This window comes from Manacus candei, unplaced genomic scaffold (assembly GCF_025592945.1).
Source record: "Manacus candei isolate 608988 ecotype Guabito, Panama unplaced genomic scaffold, ASM2559294v1 h1tg000051l, whole genome shotgun sequence".
NCBI lineage: Eukaryota > Metazoa > Chordata > Aves > Passeriformes > Pipridae > Manacus > Manacus candei.
In genome coordinates, this window is record NW_026138099.1 from 3,225,154 (window position 1) to 3,250,176 (window position 25,023).

Sequence of the window (25,023 nt, forward strand, 5' to 3'; positions counted from 1 at the left end):
AATTCTAACTGTTCAGATGTTGGCAGAATTAATTATCACTACAATACTTAATAATACAGAAATATCTGCTGCCAGTTGTCTTTAAAGAGCAACACAAATTTAAATTTAGTAATGAACAACAAAAAAGAACGAGAAAACTGTGCAAGCATTCCAGTGAATACAGAATAAATAATCTTTTAAAGAAACAAGTAACTTATAAAGGTATTTTGTAGAATTCATAATACAGAATTGTAGTGGATGAGTGTTCCCTACCACCTCCCATATCTAGGTAAATAAAAAACTAAATACTTTTGCATGTTAAATATGTTTTCCTACACAAAGTCTTGTAAAAATACTAGTATTTTTTTCCATCTGTCTGATTTTTACATGGTGTTTAGTTCTGGGGTGGATTTTTTACCTTTCTGTTGCTATGAAACCAAAACCAATTTATAGTCAGAAAAAAAAAACAACTAAATAACATTATTTCACACTTTTAAGGATACCACAACATACACAAAATATTTAAAAATTAGGGTAAAACAAATTATAAATGAAAAATTAAAGTTTTATGTTAAATGTTCCTTGCAAAATGTATTTATGTTATCTTTTAAATACCTTCACAAGCCATTTAGTGTTTTTACATTATCTAGTTCCAGGAAACATGAAAAACAATGTTGGAACAGAACAGATGAATCCATTTTAGATATACTTTAGATATGTTTATTTTTAAAAGAAAAGCAGACAATATACTTCTGAAATATTTGAATAAAACAGTCAAAGAGCATTTAAACACCAATAATTCAAACTCAGTAAAGTTTTACTAAACACATTTAAAAGCAATCCAACTACTAAATTATAAATAAACCCTCTCAAACACTTATTTAAATGCAAAACCATTAAACACAGTTGATAGAAATACATCTGGAAATAAACTCTTAAGTCACAGTATCACTTATTTCTTCATATTATTCAATACTGTTTTACCTAATGTACAGTTTTATCTGTAAGACTGTTTTTATTACATTCTTTGCTCCTTTGCCGAGCACTCATCACCATACAGTTTATTATCCCCACATTTTTATTCACAGTTTTAAAAATAAGAATTTAGTAGCACAAAATCCCAACATCTCTGTGGGAATTATAGCAGCAACATTTAAAGGTTAAAGGTCAAAGGAATGTGACAAAGGCCATATATATCTGTAACAATCCACATCCACATTATCCTAACTGTCATCATCATCACTACTACTGTGAGTCATAGTCCACTCTTTGTAGGCCTGTCTTTTCTGAAAGCATGGTAAGGGAAGAAGAAAGCAGAAGTATTAGTTTAGAAGTAATGATTTGTCTGGAAAGTTTGTTAATTAAAGCAAAATAAACCCCCGGAAAACAAAGAAATTCTGAAGTGACATCCTAGTTTAGGACGCAGTATGAGTGCACGAAATAACCTATATCCTATTTCCTTTAATCAGCATATTCAATCTCTAAATTGCTAAAAGAAGTTTTACTCCAACCTAACCCTGTAATCTGTTGAAAAGCTACAATACAGTGACTGAAGTGGGACCAGTCACCAGACCTGTATGCAAAGAAACAATGCAAAAGGGGAGAATAATTATTTTCCCCACAAGAAACTACTACTCTATTCAAACTGTTTCAAATAGGGAACATGCAATCCACTGAGTTCCATGCAAAACAAAGTAACAGCTCTGGAACCACAAACATTAAGAATCAAAAACATTAGTATGCTTGAGAGTTAAATTAAGCTTAAGACACCAAACATCCTATAGCAGAATTTAATGTGTGGGAAAAAACAATACTACTCTCTGATTTGACTGTCTACAGGGAGAATTATAACCCTGCATGGAGCTTTGAAAACATTTCTTCAAGAGCAGCTGGAACGATACTAGTGAAAACTGATATGAAACAATAATTTTTCAAGTTCAGTTATTTTCAAATGGTGGCTGCCATCACAAAATATAAAAGACAACACACAGGGCCATGCTTTAATGTTTTTGTAAGTTAGATAATGGAAGGTGGTGGTACTGTACTCGACCATACAACACCGAAAAATTAGAATTACGTATTATATTGCAAAATTTTGTAAAGGCTTCTCAGGAAAAAAAACAAAATACAAACATGTACAAATCTAAGAAGGAAAAGCACTGTACAGTAATGAGAGAAGTCTGCACATTAGAGCTGACTCTGTTGTTTGTGAGCCTTTGTTTTAGTGGTACACTTTAAAACAGAAAAGAGGATGCTTTGAAATTTATTTTCCTACCAAAACCAAAAAGATAAGTAACAAATTTATGCTGTTCATCAGTAGTAGCTTCTAACTATCCTCTAGTTAAGGTAAAACTGCTTTATGGCACTAGCTTTAAATTGGAGAGCACAAGTTAAAGCTATCTCCTTAGAAGAAATGCAGAGGCATAATATTATCAAAGACCTTTCATAGTCTGCTGACCTAGATCACCAGTGAACGGTATAGTGAACACAGCTAAGGTGCTACAAATAGGGCAGTCCTCTTCCACCAGAAATGAGAGACAAACTGATGAAATGCAGAAGAAACAAAAACAAGAGTGGAACTTGACATGAAACAAACAGCTATGGCAATACTCAAAGTGAGTCAAAATGCTCTTCCAAACGCTACTTCATTCTTACCTACTTCTCCTAAAAGGTTATTTCTGTATGACATTTTCATGGCACACTGTGAATCCTTTTATGCGTATTTTTAAAATTCTGTTTAGATTCAGGCAATCAATAATTACTGCTTTATTTCTTATGCCTGAACATTTCTAAAAAGCAGGTTTATTTCTAACAGAGGAAAAAACAAACTCTGTAAGCTGTGTGTGTCACAATTGAAATTATTTCTCAAATTTCCTTAAGAGGCAGATGAATCATTAAAGAATAACTGCAGCTTAGCATGCTCTTCATGCAAACAGTATTCCACTTCAGAACTGTTTAGGTTCTTTCATGGCTTTAGTATGACACAAGTACAGCTATTCCCAGGTTCTTTAAAATGTTGTTTTACATAAAATTGAGATTTAAAAGTCACTGTTTAAAATATGTATTGTAAAATTACTGAAAAAGTATCTGTACTTATCATCACTGTTTATAAAAAAATGAAATTTAAAGGCATAAAACTTTTTAACTGCATATTTAAACTTTGTTCTTCTTTCAAAATGCACTATTATCTTGCACAAACTGCTATAGATATACTGATAGACATTATGGTGTCTTCCTCAAGAGTTGTATCACAGCAGCAAGTGTATCATAGTTGTATCCCTAAAGTGGTCATACACCTAAGAAATTAAATGAAACTTCTTGACTATTGAGTTACTGGGTATGGGCAGATTGGGAATTTAGGAAATGGGAAATTCTAAAATATTTATTTTAATGTAAGATGAGTTTAAATGTATGTCAATCTATCTCTCATTTTTCCTTCACCTGTAACATTTGACTTCCAGTTCCATCTCTTAATCTGTAAGGTCTAATAACTCCATCTTCACCAAAGAAGCGAGGTGGGCGCAGACTTATCACATCTTCTGATGAATCTGCAACTCTGACAATAAAACAGATTACTTCAGATATGTATCAATATCTCTACTCAACTATAATATTTAGCTAAGGCTCTAAATTATTTTGTATACAAATTAAATTCAAGTCCTAGTACAGCAACTGTTATTGTCTATATATGTACTTCTGCAAAGAAGTAGACATCCTGTGAAACAGTAACAGACTCAGAAATCTGTTTCAGAGAATCATTATTAGGAAACTAGATGGCACAGGGCAGCACATGCCTGTAATACTTAATTAGTGTCTAAGCATTGTACTTCAAATCTTCAAAATTAAAGACAACTGTAAAATACAGAACTTCCACTCTGATATGTTTCTTGCATTTCTCTTGCATTTCTCTGCTAAAGAGTTTAAAGTGGAAAACAAGAGAGACTGGTAATCTTATGATAGCAAAAGTGATCTAACTCACTAAGAACAGAGCCATTGAACTGCCGTATTCAGACGAAGTTACTAAATGCCTCCTCAAAACTGTTTCCTACTTCTTTATACATCACAGTGTGAGATAATCTTCAGCAATGAATTCATTAAAGTGAGAATACCAAGTATTCAAATGCAGTCTTAACACAGTTCTCAGTCTGAACAACCATGACAGATCCTAGCATAATCTGGTGGTCTTGGAACTCATCTCATACAATAGTAATAATATATAAAGTAACTTTAGATTCATCTGAGAAGTCTTTTTTATCTCCTTATTTTGAGTAGAAGTTAAAAATCAGCAATTGAAGGAAATCCAATCATGAAGGCTTTTAAAACTAGTTTTTTCAGTAATGCAAGAAATACCTGAGATTTGTGGCTATTTTTTAAATGCTGTCAACTGTGTATTTTGTTAAAGAGCCACCTATTTATTATGTAAATAACACAGAAGTGATAGGAAGACACAACATACTACTGGTACTACTGTCTGTTTCATGCCTTACGTTATCCTGTAGACTTATTTTACTTACTTTTTAATACCCTGAAATGTGCTGCTTGCCATGTCTATGATTCCACCAGTAGGCCTAGCTACTGCTCCCACTAAGCCTTTTCCGACACCTTTGAAAAAACCAGCTGCTCCTTCTTCCTGAGCTCCTAGAAGCATTAAGAGCAATAAATCATTGTAAGACACTGAGTTTTTCTTACAATCGTAGCAAACTTTATTACTATTTAAATACAACTCTTATTTGATACACAACTACACAGTCTCCATCCGAAGTTCATATAAACAACAGGAATATAAAATCAGCAGGAATATAAAATCTGAGTTTTATATCTCAGACTTACAATATCTCATCAAATATGAAGAATTTACCATGATGTGAACAGTTAATGAAACAAGACCCAAACTTACCTCTTATTGGTTTTGTAACTATTCCTGTTATGCCACTGACAAAACCCTACCAAGATAAACAAAACAGACATTACCAAAAGGCTTCCAGGTAATATTTTTCATTTTTAGCATTTTTCTTTCTATTTCATTGAAGAATAGGCTCAAAGTACATGTGTTGGGAGTATTCTAAAATTCACTCCAAGCTAATAGAATTAGAGCACATGCTTCACAATTTCTACCTTCTCTCCTACCCTCTTACATTTTTCTTTAAAACTATGACTCAATTGAGGCTATGTATTTGCAAAACCACAACTAAAACTTAACAAAAACCTAACTAACTAAAAAAAATTCAAAACTAACCACCCTGGTGACTACAACAAGCCCCTTGTTACTTTTGCCTGCATAAAATTAATTGTATTTTTTTTCCTCCTTACAGAAACTAATCCTTTTCCACCACGAGTGATACCCTCTCTCAGACCAGTGGGCTGTTTATTCATAGCTTCTCTCCTTTTTTGCTGGTAATCCTCATCCATGGTTATTGCAGCTACTCCTTTTGCCATAGCACCTGTGATTCTTGAGGCAGCACCTGCTAATCCACCTATTGGAATACAAATCAAATTAAAATTCCAATGCAATTTACAAATACTCAACTCTATTGTTGACTATTAAGCAAACTACCATCACAATGCTGAAACTTACCAACAGCTCCCCCTACTAGTGCCTTAAGTCCTAGTGCCATTCCTTCTATAAATTCCTCAGGACCCTGGATGGCTCCCTATGAGAAAAAAAGTGACATATTTATGATAAGCTTCAAATGGTATGCATTATATATTTTTAAATCTTACTTTTTTATTGGGATTTATATGTAACAAAGAGAACAAGAAGATAAGACTGAGCAAGAAAGTGTGAAAGTGCCCACAAAAGCCCCTGTGAGAGAATGACAGACTATTTTAGAATACTAATTAATTCCCTGAATTCTGCTTATTTTAAGGTGAATGGAAAAATGATCAGATTTATTTTAAAGTAAGAACCATAAGGAACAGTCATTTGTGAGTTAAGTTACATGGACTTCCCTCTCTTCATCTCACTTGAGTTTTCCAGGCACTTTCACTTGAAATGTGGAATTCTAAATCTAAATTTAAAACCTGAACAGGTATTAATATAGATTTTCAATACAATTCCTATCTATTTACTTCTACACTACACTTCATAAAAAGGCAGCAGAGATTTTTACCTGGTATGGTTCATAGAAGAATGCTTCTACTCCTTCAGACAAGCCTCTTATGAATCCGAAGGGATTACCCAAGACATCAAGGCCAAGAATAAGAACATACATCTGTTTAATAGCCTAAAATAAAGAGTTTTTAGTTAAATATTTCCTAAGTTACACTGAAACAAAGGCAAACAGTGTAGTTTAGAAAACTATAGATTAGAAACAGTGAAAGAAACATTTGTTTAATATAAAAACCACAAAATTACTTGGAAAAGTAGTAGTTGTACTAAAAAGGTGAGAAAATCAGTCAGTAAACCACACTAAGTCAGCCAAAGAACCAATAATACTTAAAAGCATTTCAGCAGTAACTGTTGTTAAAGTTACTGAGATTTTACAAAGCCAACATATTACATAGACTTCTCTCATACAACAGGACAAACTGTGGTCTCTTTGTATATGCTAAGAAAATTTTGTTGACAGTCGCTGCAAAATGTTGTAACTGCATCTATATGAAGTGTAATTTGTTCTAAAAAAAAAAGGTTACACGTCTCCTAAACGCCAAATTTTCCCTCTGTGAAAAGTAAGGGAAAGAGAACAAGAGATCAATCATTTCCCCAGTCAAAATCCTGTATTGATTTTTTCTCCTTTAAAGATGGACAGAGCACTAAACTAAAATGTCCCAAGAATCCCTTATTATCAATGGTGGATGGATAGAAGATGATGGCTTCTTTCATGCACAAGTGTGTGTGTTGGAGTCTCTCCACTGGATGACAGGACTTCAACAGTATATAAAAGCCAAGAAGGAAGCAAAATTCATATGCTACTAATGTCCAAGAAAAAGCATTAATATTTTCATGCTAATTATGTTCTATCAGAGTTGCATTGTGTTTGCTTCCCCTATCCATTCCAGCAAGCTGCATTGTTGTCCATGTCACTTCTCCCCAGTATAAAGGAAGTAAAATTTAAATAAGTAATTGTTTCATATGTTTTTATTTTACCTTTGTACTTAGATGTAAGTAATTTTACTCAGTTTCACAGAACAAAAACACAGAGTAGCACTTGCAAAATATAAATTTACTGAAATATTCTAACCTGTTTCGAATAATGTTTTACAACTGCTGACTGGAGCTGTTGTGTAGTACAGAAGTGATACCTGAGTTCAAAGAATGACAACCTAAAAAAACAGGAAAGAGAAAAAGTAAATCCTTATTATGCAGAGCAAAATAAAATCTAACATATGTAATATTGGTATAATCTTTGGGAGTGATCTTTACAATCACATTTTTAACCTACTTAAAAACAATATCTTGTACATCTGTGAGGGTGGCCCCTATACTCTTCAGCAGGAGATTCAAGGACTGAAGTGGTATCAGTTCATTCTTTCCTTCTTCTTTATTACTATCTTCTCCACCCGTACTGAGTGAAAAGCTTAAGTGTAACTAAAGGATAAAAATGAGATGGGGAAATAACAAGGTTCATTATTAAAAATATTATATTTCTACCTTTATAATATTTTAGATTATTTAAAAATTGAGTTAAGACATTCCTGGTCTTGACTGAAAGCAGTAACTTTGTAACAGAGTACATAAATACACCATGAGGCCAAAAAACCCCCACTGACAAAAAGTCAAACTGAGTAATTCAAACTACCTTTAAGAAAACAGGAAATGGAAACTGCTTATTCATGTTTTCAGAGAAGGTCTCCAGATTTTTTTAGCTTTAATTTAGGTTTTTAGCTTGTTTTCAAAATATTAGGTTTCTGTAAGTTATACCCAAAATCAAAGCAGACAGAAAATGATAACATAGCATGATGTCCAAGCAAGAGTGTAAAACAAAAGCCTGAAAACAAATAATTACTAACACAAGTTTTACAGGTGCTAAATAAAAACTGGAATATGCATACAAGAAAAATCCCACCTGTGCACACCTGAAATAATCAAATTATTTGTTTCACAGAAATTAAGACAGTCTCAAAAAAAAAAACATTCAGGAAAATTGCTCAAATGGCTCTATAGTGCACAAATGTATTCAGCAGTGTTCAAATCAGATTAAAAGAAGTTATGTCTGTTGCTGATTCTCTGAAGACAATATTATGTGCCACTCATTAATTTATGTTATAACAGAGCTTAACTATAGCTCATTTCAATGATACACAGTTCATCTTGGAGAATTATTGTCATTTAATTTTTAATCATTAAAGACTAACCCTTTATTAGAACCTGAAGCCCATTTATTCCATCCTATTTGCTCTATGCAATTTTTCTTGTCCAATATAATTTCTAAGATCTCACCAGATACTGCAAAGAGGTGAAACTAAAATATTTCTTTTATTTATTTCCTATGAGATGGAGATGAGATTCTCTTAAGTACTGCTATAGAGCCTATAAGATACTATCACAGCTTTAACAGTGTTTGTTACCCTGGCTGTACATGTTATTCAGAAATTACTTAAATCTCCAATCCACAACACACTGTCTGCACACAAACTAGAGAATTTTGCAGGGAAATCTTACATAATAAAAAGAAAAATCATTACCCATTATAAAGGAAGTAATGGATAGGAATGAAATACTAAGGTAGTGGTAACAATGAAAGCACTTTCCTGGGACTTTTTGTTTTGATCACCTCTATATGTCTTCATTTCCAGTGCCTATTATCCTGCAGGAGACAAATCTTCAGAGAGCGAACACACATTGTAATGTGAAAAAGGACTACCTTAATTGGAGAGATATGAAAGTATTCATACAAGCTGATTTGTGATGTATCCATTGATGACACACTCATCAGTTCTTCTTGAAGACATTCAACATCCTTTTTGAAATGTTGTATCTGTAAATGCATTTCAAATGAATATTACTTCAAAAGTTGGAATATATAAAACTAGCATGCATTTGTCACTGAGACACAATACATTGACTAATACTGCTTATACTCTCCTTTGTACAAATTCCTCTCATTTACCCTGTATTGTAAGGTTTTGAAGCCTTCTTTCCATAGCATTGAAGATGAAGATAAAGGAAAGAGCTTACTATGTCTCAGGCAACAGTAATTAAAAAACTCACAGCTTCATATCAGTCCTAGACACATAGCGATTAACCATTGTTATGGACACAGAAAACCTTTTTTTTTTTTAATACAATTTGACTAATTACAACTTTAAAATCTATTTCTCTTCAAACAACAAAAGGTCTCTACCTCTGGGTCACTTGGCAAATCGGTCTGTGTAAACAACGCAACAAGTGCATACAGGAAGCCAAGATCTAATCTGAGATCCATCTCTTGAATCAGGACCTTAAAATACCTATAAATAAAAAAAAATATTAAGGATTCTACAAAAATGTGTAACACTTAATACAGGATATTTAGGTCACTTATGTATTAATTTCAGGTATAGGTTTTATGGCGGCTTTTTCTGGTGTGGGGCTTTTTTGTAGTATTTTGTTGTTGTTGTTTTCTTTTTTGTTTTGGTTTGGGTTTTTTTGAGGGATTCATCATTACTGGTGAAAAGAAGGCCTCCTACAGAGGTGTAAGATAAACACATTTCTGGTAAACAGAACCATCTTAATCACGTAGTGGCATTTAACACTCTACATACCACCACTAAACATATTTTTTTTCTAAATTAAAGAAGACTAAAATCTGCATTAAAAAGACACCTAAAAATCCTTGCTTTGCTCTGCAATTATGGGGATAGCAAAAGGCATTGAGCTTTCATCTTTCTTAAAGTGCTCTGATCTTTCCAAGAATGAGTTGGTGCTAAAATTACCATTCATTATGTTTGCCTCTATAAAATTTTAATTTTAAAGCTTGATTAAACATAATCAATAGCAGAAGAGATGGAACATGTCAAAATACTTACTTAATATGAGATATTTGTGAATGTCCTGCAGTTCTCATGACAATACTGACATCAGTAAATGGTTTTGGTGCTATGAAGTTGTAAAATAAAAAGAGATCAGCACAGACTGTCATATGTTATACATAACTTTATAGTTTTAATATGAAAATGTCATATACATTCAGAGTTTTTTCAATCCTGTAAAGTAGGATTACATAATGGATATGACTGGCAAACAACTAAGTCAGGGAAAAGAGCAGGAACAAAAAGGAATGGGAAGGCAAAGATGAAATGGAACATCAAAATGCTATTTCACTGACCTCTTAAAATGCACCATTTTCATTTAAAAGCAAATTAATATTGATATAATCTTAGATTTATATCATTTCCTTCGTTATGGAATAAGATTTTCCAATTGCTGATACAAAGACACACACTAAACGACTACAAAAAAACCCAACCAAAAACCAAAACAGAAGAAAAAAAAAAAACAAAACCAAAAACCCCAAACAAACAAAAAAAACCAAAACCGAACAAAAAATTCTGCAGATTTATGCACTGTAGCTTGAAACCGATCATATTGAGAATGAATACCTGACATCCTATTAGCTTCTGCAAAAAATTAAAGCATTATTTTTTGTCTCAATCCACAATCCCTTTTGATATTCCTCAGATCTTTCAAGTGAATTTGGTATGAAAAATTTAATGAAAGACTTCAGTTCATCACATAGTAGAGAGACACTGCAAGCAATGTCACTATGCTCCAAGCAATGGAGAAGTCGGAAGGCTAAATACAAAACAGACAAAATATAATTTTCCATCTACAGAGTTTATAAATAATTTTGAGTTTAGACATTTCTTTTCATATTAGTTAAGGTTATTTCAGATAGGTCACTAGGTCATGTACTGCATGATTAAGATATTGAAGCAGTAGGGAAATAATGGAAGACTAAAGATTCACTAAAGTCAATCCTCAATGCCCCACAACTCCAAATGCAAGCAAGACAGAAACAGTGCACCAGATTCGCTATCATCAACATTAACAAGAAATCTATCTTTTCTTATTTTCAGCAGACAACTCTTTTCATATATTAGTCAGCATTAAGTTTTAGCTGTGGTCTGAATGCAACTACCAAAACCTCATTTTAAGCCTGATTCGAGCATAACTTTCATGCTTATGCTCCCCAAAAGCAATGAATTAGCATGCCAAAAAATGTGCTTAAGAGCTAAGATATTGATGGATAAAGGAAATTTTCTTTTCTTCTGACTGTTAACTGTTGAAATGGTTTTCTGTGTATCTTCTTTGTAGACACAACTGCTTCCTTATCTCCAACATTAGTATTTGTACTGTTATCTGTAGTCAGAAGGCTCAGACAGACTTCATCTGATAGAAGTGACATGGTTAACTTCAGTACAAATAAGTTATTTTGTCTTTTTAAATGGAAGGATTATGTTAAACTAGAACAACAAACCTGAATCCAAGGTGATGGACTTTGGAGGTTTAATAGGATAGAACACAAAGGGAAATATGGCTCCAGGAATCTGGTTTTGTATCTATTAGAGGGGTAAGGACAGGACAAGGTGCAGCACGTTAGCTTTTCAATAGTGAAATACTTTAAAATCAGGACAAACAAAAGAATTATGAACATTACCTGCAGCCTTCCACCAAACTGAAAACAGAAAGAAAGCTACTATTGCGCTTACAAATATATCTATTTTAAAAATTTAATAATCCAATTCAAATAGTTTAGAAAAGCTTCTTTAAGTTGGCGGTCCACAAAATTAAGTACATGGTCCAAAAAATTTTTACAAAGGATTTGTTTTTAAAAACTTGAGCATAACGAGAAAAGAAATCGCACATATCTTTTTGCTGGTTACAAAGAAAAGCTCCAAGAAAAAGCACGGAAGATGAATGGCAAATGTTTTTTTCTGAACAGTCATAGTTATCTTTTTTCTTTTCCCTAGAGGCATTTAAGTAGTATTCCACAGATTGAGAATCGCTGATGTAAAAGCCAATGATTACAAATAAATTGAAAACATGAGAAATTCAAACAATTCTAAAAATGAATCCAAGTTTCTATAAAAGTTGTTTTTCCTGAATAAGTAATTCACTACTTTCTGACAAGACTCACCTGTATCCTGTAAATTTGAATTCTGAAAGACTTCTGATGTGCAGACGAACTGTATTCCACTTTTAAAGCTGGCAGATAATTCCTTCTGATAGGAATTTCATTTGGTTGTTGAATTTTCATGTCCATTCCATTAGGAGTTAAACATACCTATTGTAATATTACAGAAAATTTGGTATGCTGTTTTAAAATACTGCTTTTTATAATATACTTAGAAATTTTGTCACAAATTTCAATAGAAATAAAATTACAAAATACTGCATTATTTGGGAGTTACTAGCATTTAATACGCATCTTTCTAGAGGAAAAGCTGAGTAGTATAATGGTCTATGACTGAGATAAAAATTGGTTTTACTTATGCAATGTTTATTTTCCGATAACACATTTCTGAGGAGCATCTAAGAATTTTTCTATAGAAGAGGACTGAGCATTTGGAGTATAATGTGCTTCAACGTTCCAGAATAATTTCTGAAATTATTTTTCAATTATATGTGGTTGAATGACAGTTGAATTATCCCATAATAAGCCATCTTAAAAATAGAAGATTTTATGCTAAAACAAACAAACTAATCCCAAACTAATACATTTACTGGTATAATACATAAACCAAATGCAAAGCTTCCTTACTGTAGTTTTATGAATATTTAGTATCAAGACCTGCAAAAATGTTATACCTCAATTTCAAAGTTAGAGGCTAACAACAAAAAGGAAGCTTTCAAATGTTTGTGGATTTCCTTCCAAATTTTTTTAAAGACAGAGATGAAGAAGGATATTCAAATGAATTGCGTAAATTGATATATCTCAAATTTCACTGGAAGTCAGCCAAATTGATACATGATCTTTTTCTAGTGTATACATACAAACAAAAGAATTAGAGAACTATCAGTAATACCAAAACATTCGATTCCAACTCAACAATCTTATTTTCTGAAGGACTCAGCTCACTGTAGTCTTTGAATTCTTGTTCTAGTTTTTCAATTTGCTTAACACTCATTGGTCTCCACCTTGACTTCTTCTTTGGTTTTGTCTCCCAAACCACATCAGAACTTTGAAAACAAAACAAAGGACCAAAAGAGATGTATTAGCCATTTCAAAACAAGTTTTAGCTACTGTAGCATGACTTTTAATAGGTTGTAACTGGGGAATGAAAAACAATATCATAAAGCACTACTGTAGTAAATAAAAGGGACTCAAATCACCCACTGCCTTCTTGGTACTAAGCAGAAGCCAGTCTCTCCAATATGATACAAAAAAGAAAAGTTAATGAGTCAGTATAATTCCATACTTCGATGAAGAGAGGTATGTAATGATATTTAAGGAAGCTCAATTGCAACAGCACTGCCATCCATTATTGTACAATCTCAATGTATTTTTCTGCTTATACTCCTGCATGTATTTTGGCATTTTAAATTTACAACAAATCGAGAAGTTTAAGTCAAGACAAAACACCTCTTGAACTGTCTCTTATTTTTGATAGCTTGTTTCTTCACTCATTCCATCTAAACCAATTGATGGTGACTTTGGTTTACATGTTTCCTCTACCGATTTTATGGTGGGGGTTTGGTTTTGTTGCTTGTTTGGGTTTTTTTTTTTTAAAAAGTTATCTCTAAATCAATTTTTTTCTTTTGTCTCTGAGTTTTATTAATACAAATAATTAACCAACTTTAAAGGCCATTGGACTCTTTTCCACTGCTTCTATGAGAAACTATTGTGTCTAATTTCATCTCACAGTCACTCAATCACAGAATCAGCCGGGTTGGAAAGGACCTCCGAGATTAAGTCTGGCATAAAACAGGGGAGAAATCAACACCGTCAGGCAGGTGCAGGATGTTTCCTCTTTCCACGGATATGCAGTTTTTGAGACAGTCCACTAAACCCTTTTAGCTACATCTGTGTCTGTGTTCAGACACATCAATGGCAGAACCATCAAAATAAAAAAGTGAGCTAAAACACAAAACAACAGCTACAAAACAGAGTAATGCCTTGAAGTTGCTGGGAGTTTTCCCCCCTTTTTTTTGTTCCTTGTCTTTTTTTTTCTTTCTGTTCCTCCTTAAAAAGGAAGCTCAATTTCAGTACTGCCATCCATTTTCCCGGAGCTTGATATCCATTCAGGATTTGACAAGAAAACAATACCAACTATACGCATTGTTAGACCACTGACTATGGATGACTTCTTCCAAAAACACCAACACCAAAAAAATCTCAACACTACTATGAATCTAGACAATCAGATGTCACTTCTAATGGAGTGTTTCCACTATTTAGATATCAGAGCACAGTTTCTCAGGTGAGGGCACAGACTGGAATTTTCTTTGTAAATGACAGACGTGACTGTGTGAAGTATATGTATATAAGAAGTTTTTGCTTGTTTATTTTACAGTGCAGTGCAAAAAATTAATCAAGAAAAAACAACCCTCACTCTTGCACCCTCATGGCTGTGAATATACAGAAATGTGTAGATTATGGCAGTGATATGTAAGTGTCCCTTAACATTCTAAAGAGCCCCTGTTTGAATATATGATAGCACACATTTCTTAAACATTATATAATTTCTTTTCTGCTTCCTTCTGAAATGTTTTCATAGGAAATCTAAGTATTAGTGCTCTGGATCACCATAATTTATCAATCAAAACTAAAGAGACCTATAAGCTGCTATTGCATCAAAATTTCCAACACAGAATTCAACAACTGTTCCTGTAGTGAAGATAGAAAAATCCACTGACACAAACTAACCACAGACCTTACAGCTTGAAATTCTATTATCACTTGCCAAACTACATGAACAGGAAATATTTCTGTTCAGCGTATTGGGAAGTTTGCCACACAGAGTTACAAATATATATTCCAAAAATACAGAGATACAGAAAGTATATGCATTAACATAAAACAGTGAAAACATTTCTCTTGACCAGGAAAACAGAGTGATTTAGTTCTAAATACTCTTAACCTAAATCTCTTGTTCCTCTTCCATCACAACCCAAAATAAAACTCACAGAGTGAAAATACCCAAAGTTAAACATTTTAAACCACTGCACACAAAGTAAGTTACCTTGTAATTCCAATGTAGGACACCTCTTGTTTTAAGTAATTATCAACCAATGAAATTCCAACATCTTGCAAAGACAGAATAATTTCTTGTTCTGCTAGTTCTGCTTTTACACTTTCATATGTCAATTTAAACACATTCTCATCTTCAGTGATCAGGACAATACGCTGCAAACCTTCATAAAATGACATTAAATAGACAGCTTTTCTGCAATCCACTCTGAGTATTTCCATTTTGTCCTACAAACAAGAAAGGAAATGTTTTTAGAACTCTATTCATCATTTTACTCCACAAACGAATGCATACATCTTGGCAACATAAAAAATAATAGAAGACATTTTTAAGGTGCAGGAAAAAATTAACTATGACATTTTACAAGAGGCTAACACAAACACACACTTTTCAACTGAAGACAATGCTTACTGGCACAAGCTCTGGCAAATACAGTGTTGGTACTTGTTCTGTGTCTGAAACTCATATATGAGACTCCTAATCATACTCATTAAATATGAAGTTTCATACATACACTGATGAACAGGACAATAAATTAGACGCCACTAAAAGGAGATTTCAATAATAAGCATACCTCTTTTGGAGAAATTTCCTCGGTTCTATTTCCACATTTCCATGTCAATTTCCTAGATCCTGCTGGGTCTGCCCAAGTATACAGTACTGCCTTATTGGGCTGAAGGCAGTCTTCCAATTCACTAAGGGAGCTAGAACAAAGTAATTTTAAATTCAAATGTCAACGAATATTATGTGTTAATGACCTTCGCATTCTAGCATTTCAACAAGAACATTTTATTTATATTTTCAAATAATGAAAATGAAAACTAAAAATAGCATTACGCATGAAAAAACATGAACAAAACCATGCTCAGGACAGTTATAAAAACACGCATTTATACTTCGAAATACATACATATATTTTAAAAATATACACAGTAGACTTTAAATACTCATTTTCTTTCCCACTTGTGATTAACGGGGAAAAATAAAGTAGAAAAAAATTCCAGACAGCAGAGCTTAAACACTGAAAGAAAAACTCAGGATTTGTGTCGCCCACCATTAATATTTCAAGATAAGAAATGTGGGTTCAAAATTCATTGTTTAGGAAAGGTTTCCCCCTATGATTTGCTGAAGAGAAAGAAGTGCAGTGTTTAGTATCTGGATATTTTTGTGCAAACATATTTTAAAATCCATTTCTCCTCAGATACAGTTAAAAACTGGCAGACTTGTCTTCTACTGATGTCTAAAAGGGAGCTACCCCAGGAGAGGTAGTGGAAAGGTGCTGATCTCTTCTTGCTGGGATCCAGTGATTGAACACATGGGAATGGTTCAAAGCTGTGCCATGGGAGGTTTAGACTAGACATTAGGAAGCTTTTCTTTACTGTAAGAATGGTAAAATGCATAAGAACAGGCTTCCTTTAGAGTCAATGCCCCAAGCCCATCATTCAGCAAAGCCCTTAATAACATGTTTTTACTTTTGGTCAGCCCAGAATGATCAGGCAGTTGGACCATGATCGCGGCAGGCCCCTTCCAACTGAAATATGCTACTCTATTCTCATTAAATTTATGATAAGGATGCCCAAAATTCAGCTAGAAAGATAAAAATTTCTAGTCTTTACAGATAAAAGCCAAAGCAAACAATTGTATTTTTCAGACAAACACGAAACAAACAGGATTTGACCAGCAGATCTTCCACTTTTCAAGTAAAAATCTTTAAACAACACTGCCCTGACTGACTGAAAGGGAAAAAAGCTAGAGACTGTTTGGCTTTTAAAAAGAAACAGTTGAAGAATCCTGTAGGTATGCTTACTCTTGTCAGCACTGCATTCATAGCTCACTTTTTACTTAATCTGCACAGTCAGCACCAACACAGGTCCAGAAAAGCCAAACGCAATTCTTTGCCCTCACCAGGAACGTAGAAAGCAAGGCCACAAAATTCAAGAAGACAACAGAGAGCTTCTTTAGCTCACAAAATAGGTTATTTACTCGCACAACTACCTAGCACAACATAACACTGCTAACAATACATTACCTTCAACTTACCAAGCAAGAGATTTTTGGGTGCTCTGACAAAATTAGACAGCCATTTTTTAAAAAAATAGGTTTCTTAAGAGATAAAAACAAGTTTCTTAAGTGATGGGCATGCTTACAATACATGAAGTTACAATTCACATGTCTCTATGCAGACATCTATACTAAAACTCTTCATACATACCTTTGTCCATACTCAATAATTTCGTCGTTAGTATGGTTTATCAACAGAAATGGAGCTGCGCCATCATGGTAATCAGAAAAGGTAATCACTGTAGAATGTTCAGTCAGGTTAACATCCACTGTAATTCCTCCAAGCTATCAGTTGTAAAAATTACTAGGTAAGTAACAATGGAATGGATTTCCAGGAAACCAAATGTAATTTAAATGTTTTGAAAAAACTTTTACTCTCGTAAGATAAAACCATCAAATAGTAAAACAAACAAACCATTTTACCTTATCTTCAAAATATTTCCTTGATCTAACTACTAGTTAACAAGTATTTCACTTAGTAATCAAAACTGCACAAGTTCCGTACTGTGAAAATTCAGGTTAGTAGTAGAGGAACCTTCCTTATACAATCATATGCATTAGTGCCCTCAAAAACATTCTACTACTAAAATCACTCACATATTTAAAAACTACTACTAGATGAGACTACCTGCAACATAAAAGTAAATTTAGTGGAGTCAGTTACTTTTCAGAGTAACTTATACAATACTTCTAGAGTGACAATACTTGCAAAACAATCTGTGTTTCAGCTTCTATAGAACTGCTTCCCAGAGAAGCACTTAAACAGAAAACCTGTTTATATCTGTGTGTACACACACAGGAAAGAGAGCATAAGAATACATTTACATAAACATAATCTTTTTCTCAGATAAGGTTTTGCAATACTTGATTGTATGGGAAAACAAAGTTTTGAGAATGGAAATGAAACAGTGATTTATACTGTTTTACCTAATTTGCAAAGGCAACCATTTTTACCTTGTTGTCTAAATGCAGTAGGAGACAGTTTTCTTGCTGATCAAAATTTATCTTCTTTGGGGGGAGATCAGAATTTTCAACTCTAACAAGCAGTTTGTTGGCATCATTTTCAGGCCAAAAAGGAATGCACTAGAAAAAAACCCAGAAATTTTAAAGTGAGAAAACAAATTACATGTTAAATGGCATTCACTTTAGCCCGAAGTTCATCTACTAAAATTTTACCCAAAAGTGTATTGATTTGGATCAGAAACTATACTAAAACCCCTAAAAGTAATTACTTATCTGAACACAATAAATTAAAAGGAAGTCAAGAAATAATTCAAACTACAGTGAAGAAAGTGATGAGTTAAGGAGCTAAAAGTGGAAACAGTAAGACTTCATAATCACATGAAGAAGTACATTTAAAATGGACAGAGTATATAAAATCCAGAGTATAAAATAGCTACAACAGTGCAAATACCAAGCTCATCTGAAAAAAAAAAAAAAAGACAAAACTGTAAAACTGTTTGTCCATTAACAGACCTGTTTCCAAATAAGTATAAATTACAAATCAATCTTCCAGTGACAATGAATGACAAAAAGGGCTATAAATACTCTCCCCAGGACATCAGCTAACTAGCAGTTCTTTTAAAAAGCTTCACATATATTTAAAAGTGCATATACACACATATATATGTGGGTATACAATATGTATAAATAAAATATGAAGAATTAAGTAGCTAAATCAGAGAGCATGTTTTGCTATTCACATTCACAACTGAAATCGCTGCAATTATGGATTTAACAATCTCACAGATAATCTCTCTTCAATAGTTTACTCACTAAATGGAGATGACCATGAGACAGAGAACACAAAAGTTCTAATTATAACTAATGCAAAGTTTCCAACTAATTAACAGAGTCGTGCCAAGGGAAGAAGACATGACTAACACTAACTCTCAACTGGCAAGAGCCAAAGTCTGTTTAGATAGACCAGTTTTCCTGTATTTCAAACTGTTGACGTGCAGCATCCAAAATTTCAGAAGCATCTTTCTCCAACGTAGCTTAGGAAATGAGATGTTCATATTCAACTGCATCTGAATCCTAGACCTAAATCTTCAGTGGTGAAAGACTAGTTCACCAACTTACCATGCCACTAAGTTCCCTTTCCCATTGTTTCTCACACCACAGGAAGCAGAAAGACAAAGGAAAAAATATAGTTAAATGGTAAGATCAATGGTGTTTTATTTATATCAATATGTATCCCACAGACAAAGGAAATTTAAATTGTGTTGTAAACCTAGCATAAAACACAGCAAGTAAGTCTCAACATGAAATTAAGGAAGCTCAGAGGAAATCCAAGGAGAATCCACCAAAAGCAAAAAAAAGTTTAAAATCAAAACCAAAATACATATAAAGGATTGGCTAAACAAGATGTTACAGAATCAACCACAGAGAATTGAAAAATTAATTAGCTACAGAACATGACACAATGATATTGTTTTCAAGCCTTTTACCACACACGTGATAAGTGCTCCTCTAGACATTATATTTATTCAACAATCTCAATTTTGCATCAGGATCTTTATATTTAGTAATGGTGTTATGACAGTCTTCAGCAATGTCTTCTTTCTTTCTTTAAGGATATATGCTTATCAATTGTCTTGCATTATACCTAATTCAAAGGATGGTCCTTGGCAAGCCATTGCACACTAATCGCTGTCCAACAAATTCTACTGCAATTTTTGAAGAACAAATGGATTTTTCTGAAAATAATGACTGAAGTTTTAGATAGATTTACTGTTTTCCAGACAGGGAACATGTCCCAGAGGAGACTGGTTCTACAAAAGGATTGCTTTTTCCTCTGAGAAGACAGGTAATCTGTCACTAAGAAAGACGAGTGTACAAAAAAAGAAAAGCAGCACGAAGGACTCTGCTTAACTTAAAATGACAAAAAATAGAATAGGGGGAGCAAGAACAAGAGCAAACCAAAATATGAATTAACATTTCAACAAGCTGCTTGGTTTTTTGAAGATCAACCTAGCGTAAAAGAGTAATGTGAGAAATACTCAAACAAATCACAGGCATTAGTTAAAAGAATAATTCAGGTTAGCAAAATTGCAGTGTTTCCTATCTCAGGATCAGATGGAAACCTGTTCCTAGAAATCTGTTCTGGATGCCCAAAGATAGAGCAATAATGGCTTGATGCTACCTAGATTTAGAAGAAATAAGAGACATTGGATTGAGCAACTGAGTTACAAATGAACAACCCTGGCAGACCTATTTGTTACAACATGGACTTCTAGAGACTACCTATCAAAGGGAAAAATATCAACACAATATGAAAAGAGGATTTAGAAGGGAATACAGATTCTTCTATTGACCTCTACTGCTCCATTAGGTAAACTGCCACATCTAATCTTTCAAAAGTTATTAGGAGTGATCCTAAAATTGACAGCCTATCCTTGATACTTTATAACAGAAAAGAGATTATGATTAATTAGTACATTTACGAAACACCTGAGAAACAGTGAGATTTGTGAGACAAACTAGAAAATCCTATAGGCATATGAATAAAAGGGTCGACACGAGAAACACACAGGTTATGTAAGTAGCAATGTATTTCAACTTTCAAAACTATTACCTTTGAATAGTATTTGCAGAAATTCCAAAAGTTCCTATAAATAATTCAGCTTAATCAAATAACAACTCTATATCAACTATAAACCACAAAACACCAAGAAATAATACCATCTGACTATATTTTCTAAGAGTAAAAAATATAAGTAAGAATATAGTGGCATGTTGCCCATGCCACTACACATGAACCTACTGCAATTTCAGAGCTCTGTCAATGAACTAGATGAGGAATCATGCACGTAAAAAACACAAAAACTATGTAAGGCCAAACAAACACTTGGCTCAGAGGAACATAAGAATATTAGGAAATAGAAAAAATGGCTTATGGCAAACAGTCTATTCTTGAGTAAGAGCATTATTTTTGAAAAAAATAATGATAAATGATAAATGTTATGGGAAGTTGAATGGTCTTCAACATTTAAAGATCTAAACATCTTTATGTACATTCAACAAAAATCACAATAGAACAATGTAACAAATTCATTAACTGAAATACTGATATTTAAATGGTACATCTCTAAGGACCATGTCATCAAAGATAAGAGGCATACTTAAGGAGTGTGTGTTGAAGGTACCAAAAATGTAACAAAAAATCTGCTTAAGATTTTGATTGAAAATGCTCTTTTAACTTCTGCATTTTGGTTTGCAAACATTTTTAGTAACCACCTGGAGTATTTGCAATGGTGACATTGAGGTGCTTGAGCGTGTCCAAAGAAGGGCAATGGATCTGGTGAAGGGTCTGGAACACCAATCCTTTAAGAAACAGATGAGGGAGCTCGGATTGTTTAGTCTGGAGAAAAGGAGGCTCAGAGGGGACCTTATCACTCTCTTCAACTAGGAGGTTGTAGCAAGGCGGGGGTTGGTCTCCAAGCAACAGGACCAGAGGAATCAGTCTCAAAATTACACTAGGGGAGGTTTATATCGGATATCAGGAAAAATTTCTTCACTGAAAGGGTGGTTTGGCACTGGAACAGGTTGCTCAGGAAGTGGTGGAATCACCATCACAGGAAGTGCTGTGGGTGTGGCACTTGAGGACATAGTTTAGTGGTGAACATGGTGGTGCTGGGAAGAAGGGAGAGGTCACTCTTTTCCAGAAAGCAGTACTGATCACTTTCAGCTTTCAGAGACCTCCAACGCTACCCCAAACAGGTAGTGCCTTTCCTACACATTCTGGAGGAAGGTATGATGGCTCCAAGACTCAACACACATACAAAACATAATTGTGTGATACTGTAGTGCAAACAGCCAAGCTGCACACCCAGTCTGCTTCAGTCTATACCTCATTTTCATGACACTTGGCCTTGAGGCCAGGGATCCCTCTCTAGAGGGATCTACGTACTGAGCACTAAAAACCATCAGTGAGACTAGTTCCAGAAGAAGAATTTTGAGCTATCTGAACTAATTCACGTGAGGGAATTTCTTCCCATATAAAGTTGCTTGATGTATACCAGATCAGCCAAAATACTCTACCACATACCACTGCTAAACTGAACAGAGGTTTCAGTGCCACTGCAGAGATATAATACAGTAACAGTACTGGTTTTTTTCTGACATTGTTTATGATGCAAGGTGACAGAGAAAAAATTCCAATTACAATGCAAACCAGGTTTACAGTATGTCCCAATGCAAGACTAAGAAATGGTAATAGAACAAGGATAATTTATTGAAAAAAGCATGATATATTCAGCCATTATCACTGAACGCATAATAGTTCATGTTTTTTATCAGTGAGTGTTCAAACCAACTTTTTTTCCTTAGAGACAAAATTGGGAATAGCTTCCCTTATAAGTTTACCTGTTGCAAAACAAGGGGAATCCACTTTTCCTTGCCTTCTTCAGCTACTTCCAAAGTATATTTACTTCTATTTGAGATCATAAAAAATGGAGTGAAAGTTACAATTCTAGTAATATTAAAACTGCTGTTGTTTATGGTGACACCAACCTGTGGAAAGAAAGACACTGTTAGAAGAAGTACACTAGTCTTTTCTTACTTCATTCATATCTCCTGGAAATAATGAATTTGAAAGATAAATATAACATACTTGATATTCCTTCTTATGACTCTTGCATTTCACAGAACCATGACTTCCAACAGTGTCCAGTGAAAAATGATCAGACAGTTCACTGTCCGTTACCCTAAGCTGCACCTGTGAAGAAGCACCCTGAATTTATTTTCAATTTACAGTCACTGAAACATTTAAAATTATATAAAAAGTATGGATAAACATAAATATAAGTGCATACTGGAAATACTGGTGTTTCTATAGATAAGTCAAGACATAAGTGCCAGTATCATCTCACAAATGTATTTTCTACCATGCTTAGTTATAAGTCATGTGGAATAAGCATTATAAGTGTACAGCATTCCAGTGAAAGCAACCACATAAGGATCCTTTCCAAAACTTATCACAACTAAAACTTCAAAGGTAAATCAACACACTCTTGTAATCTCTCTCATATCATTCATCCATCAGTGATCTTCAGCATCAGAAAATTCACAGCAAGTGCAAATAGTGAATGAATCTTAACCTCAGCATTCTACAAACCCAGAACTAATCTACCTACCACCACTGCAAGCATTGATTTTTCAAGTACCACACCGTTACACTTCCTACTCAAGGCCTATGTCTTATTTGGAATAAGGACTTTACTGATGCAGTTTAAATGGAATAAAAGAAATTCTTTTATTTAGGAAACACTTCTCAGTGAATTTTATTTCTCTCAAAGATGTAAACTTCTTAACCATATCTGACAAGACACTCATTTAAAATACTCTCTTTAGACAGAAGTATCATGTAGGTTTCATGCCCTCTACAGAGCACAGCATAGTGTAGATAAATTTCAAAGTATAAAAATACTTTCATACAACAACATGAGGTAGTACAGAGCTGCCAGGTTTTGCAAAACACAATACCTTGTTATTTTGGAGGAAGTTCTTAGGCTGGAAAGAAAAAAGGAGTGGCTTTTTGTAATCTGGAGGATGCTTGCGGTGAATACCATCAGCTTTGTATTGCAACATTCGACCAGTTTTATTAACCATCCAGTATGGACTGTGAATTGCTATAACCATCTGCCCAGTTCTGTAGGTCACATGAACAGCAATATCCAGTTCAGTCTTATCCAGCTCCGTGATGCAGTAAAATGTCGTGAAGCTGATATCAGGTAGATCGCTTTTTATATGGTACTCGCTCTTCCAATTTTGATCAAGATAGTTAAGCAACTGCAAATCTAGTTTTGTTTGATCCAAGACTGCATTATGAATCTGTGCTGAACTTCCTTCTTGTAGAGTGTCATATTTGTTCCCATTACCCTTTAAAAATAAAGAAACTGAGCAATGGAGCAATGTACACTTAAAGAAATCACATGTAAAATTCATATCAACTTCTATTTTCTAGCTAGCTTTAAAAATTCAGATACAAGTTATTTAGGCACAATTTTAAAATATTTTTTATGCTATTTAACTGTGTTACTTTCTTAAACAACTACCTTAATACAACACTTTGCAAAGGGAACCCCAGTACATCATGGTCATTATATTTAACACCATCTGTCATTAAATTCAAACACACAAATATGCCTAAATGACAGTTTCCTCAACACAGTATTTCCTTCACTAAATTTAAAGTTTTAAGAGACATTCAAATAAGAGCCTGTTACTTTCATACATTTGGAATAGGGTAAAGTCTCTAGTTCTAGTAATGGTGTATTTGTGACAAAAGTTTTATTATTAGTTTCTATTATTTGAGTCCAAATACTAAATATTAATACCATCTGAAAAAAATCTGTCTCCCAACAATATTTCTATTACCCTGATCAGTAAGGAGTGGGACATAGTCATAGCAGATCCACAAAATGAAATGTTTAGTGCTGAGGAATCAATGTCTACACGGCATGTTTTAAGTATTTTACTCGAGACTGGCTCTCATCTGGCACTGGAATGAATGCCTACTAGTCACCTAACTGTTCAATTTCATCTAGAAAGAATTTAAAGTATGGCATTAGCCAAAACCTGGCAAAAAGGCAGGGGTGTGAGACATTGTTAAAAGCACGCTACTGCTGAAAGTCAGTGACACCACATAAAATGCTACCAATAGGCTGATCCACTTATGTCACTTGAGGCAGTCAGAATTCACAGGAAGAACTACACTGTTTAATTAGGCTTAAGTTGCACTTGCGCAACAGTGTGAGTCTCTCACAGACCCAAACCTATACAGTGTTAAGTTTTACTTTGCATATATAACTGAAGTATGACTTAATACCACCACATTTCACACTCCTGTAATATTTCCTTTCTGCA

The 25,023-nt window shown here is 33.8% G+C and overlaps 1 protein-coding gene across 7 annotated transcripts in view; it reads right to left on the reverse strand.

The window, feature by feature from the left end:
* The window catches only part of VPS13A (vacuolar protein sorting 13 homolog A), a 105,665-nt gene that overhangs the window by 13,696 nt on the left and 66,946 nt on the right, over positions 1-25,023 (reverse strand). For 2 of the 7 annotated variants that reach the window (XM_051801305.1, XM_051801306.1), the window contains exons 48-68: positions 23,641-24,036; positions 22,769-22,873; positions 22,522-22,668; positions 18,109-18,237; positions 17,306-17,439; positions 15,668-15,797; positions 15,085-15,320; positions 12,928-13,081; positions 12,039-12,185; positions 11,379-11,460; positions 9,928-9,997; positions 9,264-9,369; positions 8,784-8,897; positions 7,362-7,507; positions 7,161-7,242; positions 6,090-6,203; positions 5,555-5,630; positions 5,290-5,453; positions 4,877-4,922; positions 4,494-4,617; positions 3,421-3,535 (exon numbers count right to left, since the gene is read on the reverse strand). In XM_051801305.1, the coding sequence (XP_051657265.1) occupies positions 3,421-3,535; positions 4,494-4,617; positions 4,877-4,922; positions 5,290-5,453; positions 5,555-5,630; positions 6,090-6,203; positions 7,161-7,242; positions 7,362-7,507; positions 8,784-8,897; positions 9,264-9,369; positions 9,928-9,997; positions 11,379-11,460; positions 12,039-12,185; positions 12,928-13,081; positions 15,085-15,320; positions 15,668-15,797; positions 17,306-17,439; positions 18,109-18,237; positions 22,522-22,668; positions 22,769-22,873; positions 23,641-24,036 (2,817 nt within the window). The other 5 variants (XM_051801307.1, XR_007906908.1, XM_051801309.1 and 2 more) reach the window with 5 other exon arrangements.